The sequence below is a fragment of the Salvelinus sp. IW2-2015 genome, linkage group LG8 (assembly GCF_002910315.2).
Source record: "Salvelinus sp. IW2-2015 linkage group LG8, ASM291031v2, whole genome shotgun sequence".
In the NCBI taxonomy this organism is placed as follows: Eukaryota; Metazoa; Chordata; class Actinopteri; order Salmoniformes; family Salmonidae; genus Salvelinus; species Salvelinus sp. IW2-2015.
The window spans coordinates 17,763,538-17,780,575 of record NC_036848.1 but is presented as its reverse complement, the minus strand read 5'-3'; the positions used below and the strand labels follow the sequence as shown (position 1 = coordinate 17,780,575).

At 44.8% G+C, this 17,038-nt stretch overlaps 2 protein-coding genes across 3 annotated transcripts in view; one reads left to right on the top strand and one right to left on the bottom strand.

Moving 5' to 3' along the window:
• Positions 1–17,038, top strand: part of pcdh12 (protocadherin 12) — a 159,661-nt gene that overhangs the window by 80,075 nt on the left and 62,548 nt on the right. The gene's annotated exons all lie outside the window — the stretch shown is intronic.
• The window catches only part of LOC111967561 (gamma-aminobutyric acid receptor subunit alpha-2), a 64,488-nt gene that overhangs the window by 22,275 nt on the left and 25,175 nt on the right, over positions 1–17,038 (bottom strand). For both annotated transcript variants that reach the window (XM_070444790.1, XM_023992665.2), the window contains exons 8-9: positions 12,047–12,199; positions 6,508–6,710 (exon numbers count right to left, since the gene is read on the bottom strand). In XM_070444790.1, the coding sequence (XP_070300891.1) occupies positions 6,508–6,710; positions 12,047–12,199 (356 nt within the window). The remainder of the gene's footprint in view (positions 1–6,507; positions 6,711–12,046; positions 12,200–17,038) is intronic.

Here is a 17,038-nt window from a genome sequence, read left to right as displayed (position 1 = left end):
CAGAGTCCTCTGTTGTCCACCTGTTTGTACCTGTTTGTTTCCCTGAGTTCTCCCGGCATTCCCAGCATAAGGCGCTCGTCGATACAGGCGCAGCTGGGAATTTTATCGACAGAGCGTTAGCCCTTAGTTTAGGGATCCCCATTATTCCTGTGGTTAGACCTTTCCCGGTTCACGCTCTGGATAGTGGACCATTAGGGTCCAGGCTAATCAGGGAAGCCACCATCTCCCTGGCCATGGAGACGCAAGGGGGTCACGAGGAGAGAATCAGTCTCTTTCTCATTGACTCTCCTGCGTTTCCCGTGGTACTAGGCCTTTCCTGAGTGCTCGGGGAGGTGTGTAGGGGTTTCCGTTGGTGCTACCATGGTGGAAAGTCCAGACCAGGTCTCCACCGTGCGCATCCCCCCAGAATAATGCAGATTTGGCTTTCGCTTTCTGTAAAAAGAAGGCGACTCAATTACCACCCCATCAACGGGGGGATTGTGCAATAAATCTCTTGGTAGACGCTGCACTTCCCAAGAGTCACGTGTATCCCCTGTCGCAAGCGGAGACGGCGGCTATGGAGACATATGTCTCTGAATCCCTGCGTCAGGGGTACATTCGGTCCTCCACTTCACCCGCCTCCTCGAGTTTATTTTTTGTGAAGAAGAAGGATGGAGGTCTGCGCCCGTGCATTGACTATCGAGGTCTCAATCAAATCACGGTGAGGTACAGTTACCCGCTACCTCTTATCGCCACGGCGATTGAATCAATGCACGGGGCGCGCTTCTTCACTAAACTGGATCTCAGGAGTGCGTACAATCTGGTGCGTATCCGGGAGGAAGACGAGTGGAAGACGAGTGGAAGACGGCGTTTAGTATCACCTCAGGCATGATGACGGCGTTGAGTACCTCATCATGCCGTACGGGTTGATGAATGCTCCATCAGTCTTCCAATCCTTTGTAGACGAGATTTTCAGGGACCTGCACGGGCAGGGTGTAGTGGTGTATATTGATGACATTCTGATATACTCCGCTACACGCGCCGAACATGTTTCCTTGGTGCGCAAGGTACTTGGACGACTGTTGGAGCATGACCTGTACGTCAAGGCTGAGAAATGCCTGTTCTTTCAGCAGGCCGTCTCATTCCTAGGGTATCGCATTTCCACATCAGGGGTGGAGATGGAGAGTGACCGCATTGCAGCCGTGCGTAATTGGCCGACTCCCACCACGGTTAAGGAGGTGCAGCGATTTTTAGGGTTTGCCAATTACTACCGGAGATTTATCCGGAGTTTTGGCCAGGTGGCTGCTCCCATTACCTCACTGCTGAAGGGGGGTCCAGTACGTCTGCAGTGGTCGGTTGAGGCGGACAGGGCTTTTGGGCACCTAAGAGCTCTGTTTACCTCGGCTCCTGTGCTGGCCCATCCGGATCCCTCTTTGGCATTCATAGTGGAGATGGGTGCGTCCGATGCTGGGATTGGAGCCGTGCTCTCTCAGCGCTCGAGCACGCCACCAAAGATCCGCCCCTGTGCTTTCTTCTCGAAGAAGCTCAGCCCGGCAGAGCGGAACTATGATGTGGGGGACCGGGAGCTGTTGGCTGTGGTTAAGGCTTTGAAGGCGTGGAGACATTGGCTTGAGGGGGCTAAACGCCCTTTCCTCATCTGGACTGACCACCACAACCTGGAGTACATCCGGGCAGCGAGGAGACTGAATCCTCGTCAGGCAAGGTGGGCCATGTTCTTTACCCGTTTTATGTTTACCCTGTCCTACAGACCAGGTTCCCAGAATGTGAAGGCAGATGCACTGTCCTGGCTGTATGACACAGAGGAGCGGCCCATGGATCAGACTCCCATTCTCCCAGCCTCCTGCCTGGTAGCGCCGGTCGCGTGGGAGCTGGGCCCGGACATTGAGCAGGCGTTGCGTACAGAGCCCGCTCCACTCCAGTGTCCCGTCGGGCGTCGGTACATTCCGTCTGCTGTCCGTGACCAGTTGATCTATTGGGCCCACACATCTCCCTCCTCTGGTCATCCGGGGATCGGTCGGACGGTGCGCTGTCTAACTGGGAAGTACTGGTGGCCCACCTTGGCTAAGGACGTGAGGGTTTATGTTTCCTCCTGCTAGGTGTGCGCCCAGTGTAAGGCTCCCAGGCACCTGCCCAAGGGTAAGCTACATCCCTTACCCATTCCACAACGGCCTTGGTCACACCTGTCGGTGGATTTCCTGATGGATCTTCCTCCTTCACAGGGAAACACCACAATCCTGGTCGTTGTGGATAGTTTTTCTAAGTCCTGTTGTCTCCTCCCTCTGCCCGGTCTCCCTACAGCCCTACAAACCGCGGAGGCCCTGTTTACAAACGTCTTCCGGCACTACGGGGTGCCTGAGGATATAGTGTCTGATCGAGGTCCCCAGTTCACGTCGAGAGTCTGGAGGGCGTTCATGGAACATCTGGGGGTCTCGATCAGCCTCACCTCGGGTTTTCACCCCAAGAGTAATGGGCAGGTGGAGAGAGCGAACCAGGATGTGGGCAGGTTTCTGCAGTCCTATTGCCAGGACCGGCCGGGGGAGTGGGTGGCGTTCGTGCCCTCACTCCGCCACTCTTCCACTAACCTCTCCCCCTTTCAGTCTGTATTGGGGTACCAGCCAGTTCTGGCACCGTGGCATCAGAGTCAGATCGAGGCTCCTGCGGTGGACGATTGGTTCAGGCGCTTGGAGGAGACATGGAAAGCCACCCATGGTCACCTTCAGCGGGCCGCGCTGCGCCAAAAGACCAGCGCGTACCGTCACTGCAGTGAGGCGGGGGACCGGGTCTGGCTCTCGACCCGAAACCTGCCCCTCCGCCTGCCCTGCCGGAAGCTGCGTCCGCGGTTTGTGGGGCCATTCAAAGTCCTGAGGAGAGTGAACGAGGTATGTTACAGTTTACAGCTTCCCCCTGATGACCATATTAACCCCTCGTTCCATGTGTCTCTCCTCAGGCCGGTGGTGGTTGGTCCACTCCAGGAGTCTAAGGTGCTGGAGGTTCCTCCGCCTCCTCTGGACATCGAGGGGGCCCCAGCGTACTCCGTCCGTTCCATCCTAGACTCAAGGCGTCGGGCAGGGGGCCTTCAGTACCCCGTGGAGTGGGAGGGGTACGGTCCGGAGGAGAGGTGCTGGGTTCCGGTGGCGGATGTGTTGGACCCTGAACTTCTACGGGAGTTCCACTGTCGCCGGCCGGATCGCCCTGTGCCTCGACCTCCAGGTCGTCCCCGAGGCCGGTGTCAGCGCGCGGCTCAGGGGGGAGGGGGGTACTGTCACGACTTCTGCCGAAGTCGGCTCCTCTCCTTGTTCGGGCGGCGTTCGGCGGTCAACGTCACCGGCTTTCTAGCCATTGCCACTCCATTTTTCAGTTAGCCATTTGTTTTGTCTTGTTCCCTGCACACCTGGTTTTCATTCCCAATCACACTACATGTATTTATTCCTCTGTTCCCCCTCATGTCTTTGTCTGAAATAGTTTGTGTGTTACGTGTTTTTGTACGCACTAGGCTAGCGTTCGGTTTTCCGTGTTATTACACGTATTGCTATACATTTGATATTTTGTGACTGTTTTGCGCGTTTTACTCTTTGCCTTGTTGGCCTGAGGTTTTTGACGCAGTTGCGTCCGTCTGTATCTCTCTCCTGACGAAATAAAGTGTGCCCCTGTTCACAATTCTCTGCTCTCCTGCACCTGACTTCACCACAAGTACGCACAAGCCTGACACATATCTGTATTCCCAATCGTGAAATCCATAGATTAGGCCCTAATGAATTCATTTCAATTGACTGATTTCCTCATATGAACTGTAACTCAGTAAAATCAATTAAATTGTTTAGGGCTGACCCCAATTAGTCGACTGGTCGATTGTTTGGTCATTAGGCTGTTGGTCGACAAAGATTGTTTTAGTCGAGCAGTAACAAAAAAATATATATTTGCGCCCATCTCAGTAAACTAATTCATTGCTGAGGGGTAGACTAAAAGCCAATTTATGCCTGATTCTAAAATGTGGTCGCAGGCTCCATATGGAGGGTGTGACGCAATTGCCAAATCAACCTCTGTACCTCATCGCCATGTGCCTCCCAAATGTTGTAACAATGCGGAGGGCTCTGTATGATTGTTTGACGTTAGGTGGAGGCGGTACATCCTGTATAAACACAAACTCACTTCCTTGACAACAGCCCTGCACTGCTCCACGAAGCTCAAGGAGTATGAATGCCCTGACCTCTGCTGAGGCCATATCACCATAAATGCTGCATGGCCAATGCAGACGTCGGATTGACCGTGCACCCAGATGCACAACGCACTTCTCTCTCCAGAATCCACTGTCTCCTGACAATTTGTGCACATTCACTGTTTTATAACTTAATTGTGTGAATTGTTTGTGTTTGATTGTTAGTGTATATCAATTTCCCATTACATATATCACCAGTAGTACATTTACCATTAATTCCTATCATTTCTAATGTACAATGTTTGTTACTTTGGTTACGGTTATTTATTTTAATACATTCAATATTATTATTCCAGTTTTCCTGTTCTCATTGTCTGAGTGCACACATTGTTTGCAGAGTGCACAACCTATACTACAGTTGTGAAAAACAAGTTTTAGTTTATTTAATTCCATTTACGAGTTCTGTCAATTTAGTCATTGTCTTTAGTTTGGAGCGCTCCTGTCAATGTTGAGTAAGGACACACATGCATAGAGGTAGACCTATAGGCTACCTGGCCTGCTCGCAAATGTAGACATATAAATGTGTTCATTTGGGGATCTGGTAGTATGTCTGATTGGCTTAACGCACCACCACTAATGACCTGTGGAGGTTCTCAAAGTAATGTTTTCTTCACCTCAAACAGCAAGCATACAACGTCTGTTTTTACGCAAGGGAAATTTCAGTGATTGGACAAGACGAACTACCAATTAGGGGAAAAAAGGGGTAAAAGTACAATACATTTTTAAAAATAAATGGTAAGATAAATTGCCATTCCACATGAGAAAGGCTGCGAACTCCTCAGGTAGCCTATTACCGGAAACTTCAGGAGATTAATGGCAGAATCTGCGAAAGCCAGCACGAGAGGGAGGCGAAGAGTTGGGTCAGGTTATTTTTTAAATACATTTTTTATGGTTATCGAGATCTCTTGCGCCTTCTTGAGGCATCAAACTGTAAGCTTAAAGCATCAGACAAGCTCAATGCATTTAGTTAATTTTGATAAAACACAGGGTGTGTCTATATATGGAAAAATACACGTTTAAAAATGTTGAGCAATAGATTGCTCGAAAGAACAGACAACTTTTGGTCACCAAAATGTTTTTTTTTGTTGGGACAGAAACAATTGACAAATCAACATTTGTATATTTTCAAAATTCATGTTTATCTTTTTCAATATTCCTACATGAATATAAAACAAAAGTTATTGAAATCAAAATACTACTCATATTACGCATAATATGAGTAGTATAATTATGCTTTTAGATACAAATGTCCAATATATGTCAACAATCCTTCCTCTGAAGGACTCTTCTATTCATTACATTTTGTGAAAATCTCCAAATCTGGTTCTTTTTTTTGTTTAGGTTTCGTGAGGACCCACTGAGCAAATCAACGTTGTTTCCACCACATTTCAGTGAAATTACATTGAACCAACGTGGAATAGAAGTTGAATTGACGTCTGTGCCCAGTTGTGAATTACTCACGAAATGCTGCTTTCCATTCTACCGACCTAGCCACTGTAATTTCCCATTCAATTCAGCTGTCATACTGTAGGTTAACGGTAAATGGTTAGGGATTATCTGATCAAAAGTATTATATGGTATTATATATATATTATATGTATTTTCATTTACTTTTATTACTTTGAATGAGCACTGAAATATCCAGTATATTTAAATATATCTGCTTTTTTAAAGATGAATACGGACATTCTGAGGGATGTATTCAAACTAAGCCCCAACCGTTCCACTTCACTTTTTAGTTTATTTGTGGTGTCTAACTAATGAACTGATGCAAAGTGTGTCACAGCAAATGTTTATTACCCCCACAAAGTCTGATTCACTTCAAACTGATCTTCCCACACAGATAGTCTTTTTCACTGTATGACTCTTTCACAGTTTCCCTCTCCATATGTTATTTTCTCTAATCTCAACCCATTTATCCTGGCTATGCTTCATGGGGTCCCAATTTACTCTCCCTCCCTGAACATAAAGTTAAAAAAAGCCTGTGACCTTCTGTGTTTGTATCGCCTTATTGTTTTCTCTGATCTGTATGGTTGTAGGCAACTATATGTGTGTTTATACACTCATTACGTAAATCCATTCATATGCACATGGTCTTCGAGCTCCAGTATTCCCCGTGGCTGTCGCACACGGAACGACCTGAATGCTGATGCAAAAACAGCACATTCTGAGGCCCTCTGGTTGGAAATCATATGGAAATGGGTTGGCCCCATCAAAACAAAAAGATCACTATGGATTCTCTCTGAACATGCTGCATGTCAGGCAATCGGAGGGGGATATGCTTCCGTTACCTTGTCATTCACAATGCTCTTCCCGTCCCAGGCCCAGCCGCGCTTTGTGAAGTAGTTGACGGTGGCAAACTCGATGAGGGCGGAGAAGACAAAGGCGTAGCAGACAGCGATGAACCAGTCCATGGCCGTGGCGTAGGCCACCTTGGGGAGGGAGTTACGAGCACTTATACTCAGTGTGGTCATTGTCAACACAGTGGTTACACCTAGGGGAACAGCAAACAGTTTGGTCAGTTTCCTTAGATTATCATTCAATCATTTTAAGTACCTTATCTACAGATACCATGTACAGCCAAGTAATTACATTCTGGTTAGCAAAGAAGAGTAGGCGTATAGTAATAACATGGTATAATGGCGACTTAATATGCAGTGTTACTATTTTATGTGACATCTTGTACACAAGGCTGTGGAGAAATAGTAGTTATCACAGTGCTGCCGAATAGATCGAAGTTCATCATATCAGAGCTGTAGCTCCGCACACCTGTGAAGTGGAGCAGAGCGTGCCGGGCGATCTCCAGCTCCTGTGTTTTCCTCACTAGTTAGCCAGTGTGCGTCCTGGCTGATATGTAAATTTAGGCACATATTCGAGTCGCAACAAAATTGAATATAATGTGGCAGATATGGTTCCGAATGACACAATTTGTGACCTGTTTCAGGAAACTAGGCGTATGTCGTGGGTCACTGCTTCACAGTGGGTCACAATTGTGGGTCACTGCTTCACAGCAACTTTCATGTGCCTTAATAACAAACTTGTATGCTATCTGTAAATACGAATATAAATGTTTAATTACGAGCCTCATTGGTTTAGCCAAAGAAAAAGCCAACAACCTTCCCGCTAGCCATGATTGGCTGAGAAAATGAGTGGGCTGGACATGCTGAGAGAGTTTGAATTGGTCTGCCATATTGCACGCTTCTGTCTATTCGAGCTGGTCAGTATGTGTAGGTAATCCTGTCTAACGTGTATTAAAACTGCATAAGTGTTGATCTCCAATTTCTGGAGGACAGTTTTATCGAGAAGGAGATGTCTCCGGATTACATCTTCAAACGAAGGGCAACCATGTCACCCGACAGGAGACACGTCCAACCATGAATGATGTAAGCTACATTTTCAGATATGACATATTTCTTATTTTGACAGAAACAGCCATTTGCTTGGCTAGCTATAGCCTAATGTTAGCAAGCTAACATTGAACCTGGTTGGTTAGCTACCTGCAGATTCATGCAGGGTAGTAATGTCATGAGTTGTCATTATGGTTCATTGTTTACCTAGTTAGCTAGCTAACGTTAGCTGGCTGGCTCGCTAGCTAACATTACGTGTATGACCTTATTATTCATATCTCAGAGCCATTTGCTTAGCTAGCTAACATTGAACCTGGTTGGATAGCTCCCTGCAGATTCATTTTTATTTTTTATTTCACCTTTATTTAACCAGGTAGGCTAGTTGAGAACAAGTTCTCATTTACAACTACAACACAGAGTTACACATGGAATAAACAAACATACAGTCAATAATTCAATTGAAAAAACAGTCTACAGTGTGTGCAAATAAGGTAACATAAGGGAGGTAAGGCAATAAATAGGCCATAGTGGAAAAATAATTACAATTTAGCAATTAAACACTGGAGTGATAGATGTGCAGAAGATGAATGTGCAAGTAGAGATACTGGGGTGCAACGGAAAAAAAAAAACAGTATGGGGATGAGGTAGTTGGATGGGATATTTACAGATGGGCTATGTACAGGTGCAGTGATCTGTGGGCTGCTCTGACAGCTGGTGCTTAAAGTTAGTGAGGGAGATATGAGTCTCCAGCTTCAGTGATTTTTGCAATTCGTTCCAGTCATTGGCAGCAGAGAACTGGAAGGAAAGGCAGCCAAATAAGGATTTGGCTTTGGGGGTGACCAGTGAAATATACCTGCTGGAGCGTGTGCTACGCGTGGGTGCTGCTATGGTGACCAGTGAGCTGACATAAGGCGGGGCTTTACCTAGCAAAGACTTATCCATGACCTGGAGTCAGTGGGTTTGTCGACGAAAAGGAAGCGAAGGCCAGCCAACGAGAGCATACAGGTCACAATGGTGGGTAGTATATGGTTCTTTGGTGACAAAACGGATGGCACTGTGATAGACTGCATCCAATTTGTTAAGTAGAGTGTTGGAGGCTATTTTGTAAATGACATCGCCAAAGTCAAGGATCGGTAAGATAGTCAATTTTACGAGGGTATGTTTGGCAGAATGAGTGAAGGATGCTTTGTTGCGAAACAGGAAGCCAATTCTAGATTTCATGCAGGGTAGTAACGTCATGAGTTGGGATTATGCTTCATTGTTTACATAGCTAGCTAGATTCCTTAACAAAAGACTATGCAAGTAACCATTTTGGGTGCATTCGTAAATTCAGCCTGGCCATCTACTCCGATTTCAGAGCACTCTCGTCTGAGTGTGCCAGAGAGCGCAGAATAACTGATGAATTTACAAATGCTCAACACCCTTTGAATATGGCCGATATCAGTAAACGTTGGCAGAAAGCATAATTAAATTGTTGCCAGCAGCACAGTTACAGTCACCAACGCTCTGGATAACATGAAAACAGCCTAACCAGCTCTGCTAGGGCGAGTAAAATGGTCAGAGTGGGGTGTTCTCTCAGTATGTGTCTGGAAGTAGCTAGCAAGCTAGCCAATGTTAGCCAGTTAGCTTGGGTGCTTGACTGCCGCATCAAAGTTCGGATCAACCCTACTCATCGGCCAGAGCGTCCAGTGTGCGCTCTGAATGCGAAACGCTCTGAATTTACAAACAGTCAATCTGACAGCACAGTTGCAGTCACCATTGCTCTGGATAACATAACAGCCCAACCAGCTCTGCTAGGGTGAGTAATGTTCAGTGAGTTGTTCTCTCTCACTTAGATGTCTGGAAGCAACTAGCAAGTTAACTTGGGTGCTGTTAAGAGATAGGTGGGGCTAAAGCTTAAGAGGGTGTGAACAATGCTGAATGGGTGTAGACAATGAATAGTTATTCAATAGTTGTACCAAAACATTCAAAGGCCATTTTCTCAAAAGTGAGTTTACAAGTTTATCAACTTTCAAAGCAAAATTACTTTCACATTGTTCGTCAACTGTAAGAGTACGATATTCCATTTTGTAGCTCTAAAAGTCTCTACTTTTATCCAAATTAAAAAACACAATTTGAAATGTTTCTACAGAAGATGGTCGGTCACATTTCACGTGTACAACATCTAAAGACCTGCATTACTATACTGAGAGCTTTTCCATTTCTAAAAAGACGTATTTGGGCGTTTTTGGAGCGTTTGTTCAAGCTTTTTCAGATCCCCCGTACTGCACAACGAGGAGGAAAACTAAATCGGTGGAGGGGGTGAAGTGAAATCGTTAAAAAAAGTGTCTGGATGCCATTTACATCAACCATGAAGTAAAAACATTGTTTCTGCAAATAAGAGATGAGCCTGTATTCACTCAAATTGTATTTTTAGAACTAAGGTTGAGAATAAACGCTTACATTTCTTGAACCAGGTTGTAGTATCTGTGGCACTGAAATATGAGGAGCCTTAAAGGGACACGGAGAATAATAAACCAACCGACTCCCCCTATTCAGAGCAAACCCAATCCTATCTAGAAATGTCCTGATCCTTTAAAGCTGGTTACACAACTATGTCCCATTCCACCGTGAACACATCAGGATGGTTGTTGGCAGTGCTGCATACACACTAATATACAGTACTAACACCCTCAAAAGTGTATTCAGTATTAATACTCCCTTCAGTATTACCAAACCAATCTACCAGTAAAGCCTGGAACAGACATTCCACCATAAACGGGATAAAAAAAAGGTAACTTGTAAAAGGTAATTATCACGAAACCTAAATTATTTGTATGTATCATTTGTATTAAGCAGAAAACATGATACTTATCATACAGTAACTGCTAAAATGGACCAATTTTTTCACTAGTTGGAGTTATGTGGCCTTTAGAGTCATACAGCTCCAGGGTACATTTTTAACTGCCATCTTCAGTCAAAAGTTGCTTGCTCTGTTTACATGATTCATTCAGAAGGGTTATTCACACCAGAAGTTGCCGACTTTATAGTGTAATGTGCTTATTCTTTATATAATATATTGTGTTTATCATGTGCGAATGGTAATCATCTCTGCAGTGATAGCACTCTGCTGTACATGTTTTAAAATGACCAAATAAAATGCGTCAATCAATGTCTGCCCATGTGTATAGAGCATATTTTTTCAGTCTATGTAGTCCATGGGGGAATATTAACCCAATGAGCCCCGCCGTTGCGCCAGCGTGATTTAGGACTTCTAACCCCTTTTAAACGTTGTATTTGACCTACATTCTGGGTTGCACCATTGAATTTGTCTATTTCTTCTGATTAACGTGGAGCTGAACTTGAGCGGTGTTTGTGAGACGAGGGCGGATTCCGAAGGGGCCGGGTCTTTTTTTAACAAAATCGTCTGTAGCATCAGAATGGTTTGAGCTTCAAACTATTGAAAGCTGAGACTCTCAGGAACACCCACTTGTGACATGTTTTGCTCCATGAAGCTCACAAGCTACACGAGTCATTAGAAGGTCAGGTGTTTTTCTACATAGAAGATCATAGGAAATCCCGAGATAAAGTGTCTATACTACTGTAATAAACTCACATAGTTGCTGTTACACAGTTGTCACTGACAAGTTGAATATTCATTTCCCACTGATCAAACAATTTCTGTACTTAGAGAATTCATATAAATTCATTTTAATCAGGTTTTTCCTTTGGCAGGCCTTATTCTTTTTATTGACATTTGTCAATTAAACTCATGAATGCAACTGTTTATGTCAAATTGTTTTGTGTTCTACCTGTATCCCTGGTTGTCCTGAAAAGAAAATGGTAAAACACTTCATTGTGAGGCTAAATATAAGGGCTGGACATGCAGATAAATTAAAGTCAGATAAATAAAAACGCCTATTTTTGCTGAGGTCTGGCATTGGCTACCAAACAACCCCCTGCTTTTGGTAAACGGGCTAAGTTCTGATCACACTATTAAGCTAGCCCTCCTCTTGGCCCCTAGCACTAAATTCAATTACCTTGCTATGGCAGAACAAACAGTCACTTGGCTTTTCAGGCGGTCGCACAGGATCACATTGGAACAAGTGGTGCTCATTCATTACACAGTAATACAAAACAGCTAGACCGCAGAGTGGGTCGGAAAACAGGCAAACGGACACACAGGGCACATCTTCAAGGCTCCTGGCACCACGGAGCAACACTGAACTGCAATTAGGCGGTCTGCATGACATGATAACTTGCCACTACTACGTCACCAACGCAGGACCAAGCCAAAATGAAACAGGGAGGAGGAGATAAAGAGATATAGTGAGTAGTGAGACAGGGTAAAAAGAGGACCAATGCTTGGGTAAGTAACAAAAAAAAATGGTGGGAGAAAGCAGGAGAGATATCGATAGAGCAAAAGGGTTACGCACAAATGCTCTCAAACTTTTGTGCATATCTCCCTTTGACATCAAAGCAGGATAGGTGGCCCCATACTCACCAAACACAGTCCTAGCTGGCACGGACTCTCTGTTCAGCCAGAAGGACACTTGGGAGAGGATGACAGTCATGATGCATGGTAGATAGGTCTGTATCACAAAGTAACCAATCTTCCGCTTCAAATGAAAATGTGCCGTCATGACAGTGTATTCGCCTGTAGAGAGAAATAGTGCTTTATTAACTTATACTGCCCAAACTAGAGTACCACTCTTTAAAGGGTAGCCATATTCATTCACGTACAATTATATTTGTTTTTTCACTGCGAATTCATAATAATATGGATGTGGATACTTTGGGTGTGATATGCAATGTTAGAAAAATGGTGTACTTTTCAAATTTCAAACAAGGCCAATTGAATTGAGCATTGCACATGGTAACTGTATAACCGCATCTGAAAACTAAAGCGCATCCGAGGACATTAAATAATGGCAATGACGCAACAGCATGCACGACTCGTAACGGGAGAATATCTAAAAAAAGAGCCCAAGATTAGAGATGAGTAGAGAAAGATGTGTGTTACCCATGGCAACAGAACAGAGAAATATATCTCATTTGTTGTGATTCTGCAATAAAGGCCTTGATACTGCCACTTGGCAGAAGGAAAGCGTGATTTTTGTTTCTGGCTATTCGCAAAATATTTGGTATCCCTGTTATTCAAGAGCACTTACAGTATTGCCTGCTTTACACCCATTTAGAGGGAGGCTTAACGCTTTCCACAACAGGTGGAGAACATGGGATCATATGAACACTTGACTAAGTGCTTGAGGATCTGGCCTACGCAGGTGATCTCGCTATTCTTGCAAGTTGACATCGGGACGTGCAGGCAAAAAAACTCAGAAGTTGGCAGACCGCACGAATGGCAGGACTCAACATCAACATTCAAAAAGACAAAAAAAACATTATGGTGATCACCAAAAACCAACATCAACAACCCTGCTGTGGAAGAGGTGGATGAGTTCATTTGTCTTGGGAGAAAGATGACCGAGGACGGCAATTCCCTGAGCGACGTGACCACCATGTTAAGACCAGTATGGAGAGCTAAGAACATCAGCCTATCACTCAAAATCTGCATCTTCAAAAGCAATGTCCTCAGAGGTGGATGGAGGTATGTACGGCCAGGGTTGGCAGTGCCAGAGACATGGATCTCACCCTTCACCCCTGGCTGAAGATGAAGACCACAGATTGGGCTGTTGCTCTTCTGCCCAACGGGGGCGGGTGGAGGTGTGTGGACTTCACTACCTGGCGTCAGCTTGGGGAGGATATCAACAGCCGGATACTAAGATCCTGGGCCACCAAGAATGGGAAATACTGAAGATACTAATCTCACCCTCCAAACCCGGTGGTGTCCTGGAGACGGTGGTGGTGAGGGACTTGCATTGTTCTAAAGCAGCAGATGGGAGTTGGCTAGCCTGCCTTCCCCTATAGCTTGTTAAGTCAGCCACATTTGATGGGGAATGGAGTAGACCAGGGGAAGGATGCCTTCCCTGCAGATGAGCAATACACTCTCATTACAGAATGAGGCAGGAGACATAGGGCAGCGCTGACATAGCCCTCTGTTGGTGTAAATGGAGATGGAGAGCCTGGTTCTAGACAGCTTCAGCCTCCTGTCGGCACTGATGACGCCAGCACGCCTCCACTTGAGATTCACATTTTCATGAATTCATTCAAATGTACAAATATTAACTTTAAGTTATTTTGTCATTTCCGGTCGACTCATTCGCTTTGGAAAACACCCCGTGTCCTCTCTGTGACTCAATGTAAAAATACAACAAAATTAAATGATTTTATAAAACAATTTAGCTGTTATGTTTGTGGCCCGATGCAAGGTGTCCCTCACACTCAAGCCTCAGAGTACAGTTAGTCGTGCCAAACGACCTAGTTTACCGCAACGGTAGACTAGACACTGACACGGCACTAATGAATGATTCATTTAAACACAATCAGCAAATATGTAGGGGGTAGTAAAACGAAGGGATTCAGTGACGGGGGCTCCTCCGTATTTCACTTGGACAACGCTCTTAGTGGCACTTAAGCCCAGGAATTCAATCTTTTAAGCACTGCACTTTCAGACCAGTGGCATATGACTGAATCATTTAGTTGAGATCGTAGGGCTTTCTCCTCAATGAGAACAGACTAGAAATTCCCATTGTATGTTAAAACATCCAACAGTAATTTTCTCTACATCGTTGGAATGTAAACTTATGGGTAGTAATGGATAGTGGCACTAAACCCGGGAGTGTGTGATGTCTAAGTGGAGGGGAAGAAGAAGAAGAAGGGAAGGAAGGAGGAGGAGAATAGATCCACGCTGCATAGAACCAGACTGACCTGGTCATGAAGATCCTCAAGAGTGTTTCAAACATGTAGTGACTTGTGTGACGAGAGTGCTCCCCAGAGACGCATGCGGAGACATGCAGAGGGGGGCAGATACTAATCATTGACGATCACTACATTGGCCACCGTATTGATCCGCTTTGCTGCCAAAGTCATGGTGACAAGACAATCCATGCCACATAGCTGGAGCGCATCCTGGATTTCTCTGAGGTTTCTCTGAGGTTTCTCTCTGGCTTCTCTGAGGTTTCTCTCTGGCTTCTCTGTGGCTATAAATAACTATTATTCTGTATTTTCCTAGGAGCTTTTGGCATTATTCAAAGCAGCCAACATCTCCCTAGTATATTTTGCTTTTATTTCAATGGTGGAGCTCAGTCAAGAAATGTAATGTAATAAAAAAATATATATAATTCCACAGTGCCTTATGCTTTCCCTCAGTATTACACATATTTTGTAACACCCCTAAAATCAGATGAAAAACTGCATTTCGAAAGGTCACAATGCTCAATACTGACCAACAACCTGTTCGCCATACAGCTAAAACGAGCGTGTCTGTCTCTTGGTGGAGTGTATGTGTGACTGTCGGATGCCTCTCCTTACGCTAAGGACTCCCCTCCAACCCCTTTCTTGACAGCTTTTTTTCCATCTGTTCCTATACACAGACTTTTCCTTCCCTTTTTTACTGTGTGTTTGTTTCACAGCCCAGAACACAGCATTTCTTCCCCATTTATCGCTCTGGTGCACTTTTGTGAGACAAGGCTTCTCTTGTGTCTTACGATGGCTCCAACATAAGACCAGCAGCAGCAGTACAGCTCAGGAATAAGGAGGCGGCCCTCCTTTCAGAACGGAGCTCCCCTGTGTGTCTGAGTGAATGGCAGCTCCTATAGCTGTGCTTCTGCTTCCTCTCCAACCGACAGAGTAGAACAGGAGTGTTCCCCTCTTGCCTCCCGTAGGAGGCTGCGCACCTGTGTCTCCGAAGCCTTTGTAGTCCGATTGGTCCAAAGTAAAGTGGAGAGTCTCTTTGTTTCAACAGTCAAAGCAGAATCGGTTGTTTTGTGCAGTTGGTTCCCTAGTCAGACTAGTCGCAGCTTTTACAAATAAGCTCATCAGACATGAGAGGACTGTTTCAGTATGATAGGACAGGGACTGAACATTCTTTCAGCCTCTGTTATCCACAGGCTGGGTCAACTAATAGTGTTTCGAAACCTGGGTTTCTAGTACTCTTGGGGAGACTTGGCCTATCCACAGTGGGGTCTTTGGAGGATTTCATAAGAATCTAGGCCTAGTCCTTGGTTGCAAAAGAGGGGGTTCTTTGGGATGAGTGAGATGTAATTGGGGGATTTAGTAACCAAAACGGGTTGAGAACCACTGAACAAACATATGCAGCCAGCAGTGACAAGCACTAAACGTTGGCCAATTACAAAGTGATGTTGAATAAATTCCTATACATGCCCACTGTCATTCACAGATACTCTGATTTCGTTTCTTTTCACTTTGTTGCATTTGGTGGCAGCGATGGGATCCAGGCCTGCAGGGGGAGCATGTGCTTATCTAATTGAGTGAACAACCAAGTGAAATACCGTTTTTTCTTTTCTTTTTTCGCTTTGGTAGTCTTTTCACAAGTATGTGGTAAAATTTCACAACTCAGTACAAAACTCAAAACAGATTAGCAAAAAAGGCAATTGAAAAAAAAACGTTAGGCACATTTCAAATCACAACACACAACATCACACAGTAACTTTTTCAGCAAACCTAATCAGTGTTTAATCTAAAAATACCTTTCATATAAAGTAATTGCCTTTCACAATGCAATGCTCACAATACTTTTTATATGATTCTCTTGTCATTTGTTTAAATACATTTGACCGTCACTTAATCCAACTGCGCATACAGGTTAATCACTTAACCGTTTGGTTAACCTATAGATTTTAAACTGGTTCGTCTACTATATATGGATGTTGAGAACTACAGACATAAAATATGTGTTTGTAAAGTATAAACATCTTAATGACATGTATGATACATGATAACCATACCTAATGACTACTCGTTATTGCTAATTGATTTCACATAGTGGTAACCACAATTGGTCACCATATAAAACGGTGTGTGTACACTTGCAATTTCTTTCAACATGGAGCAGGATAGACGGCAAGGGAGAGGAAGAAATCAAAGAGCTTGTGGACAAGCGGCCTGTCAGAGGTGGGCATAGGTCCCATCAAAGAGGTCAAAGAGGTGGGCATGGACCCCATCAAAGAGGTAGACATCAGAGAGAGCGAGGCAGAGGACAGGGAACTGTTGTGTCAAACGAAGTCCGGGAGATCGTCGTTGACCATGTTGTAAACAGAGGCCTTACCACGGCAAAGGCTGCCAGCTTAGTTCACCCCAATCCGAAAAGATCGACCGTCAATTTGATTATGAGAACATTTCGCCAAGAAAACTGTTAAGTCTGCAGGATATGTACTATGCTTTACCATGACATTTACAGTAAATTACATATTGTAATGCATGTAAATTCACAAAACATATTACAGTGTTCTTCCAGTATGATCTATTGACAGTATACTCTGTTCTACCCTCAGAATTGACAGAAGACCCCATAGTGGTGGACATGGCCGTGTGCTGACTGAGCAGCAGGAGTGGGCAGTGGTGGAAATAGTGAGGG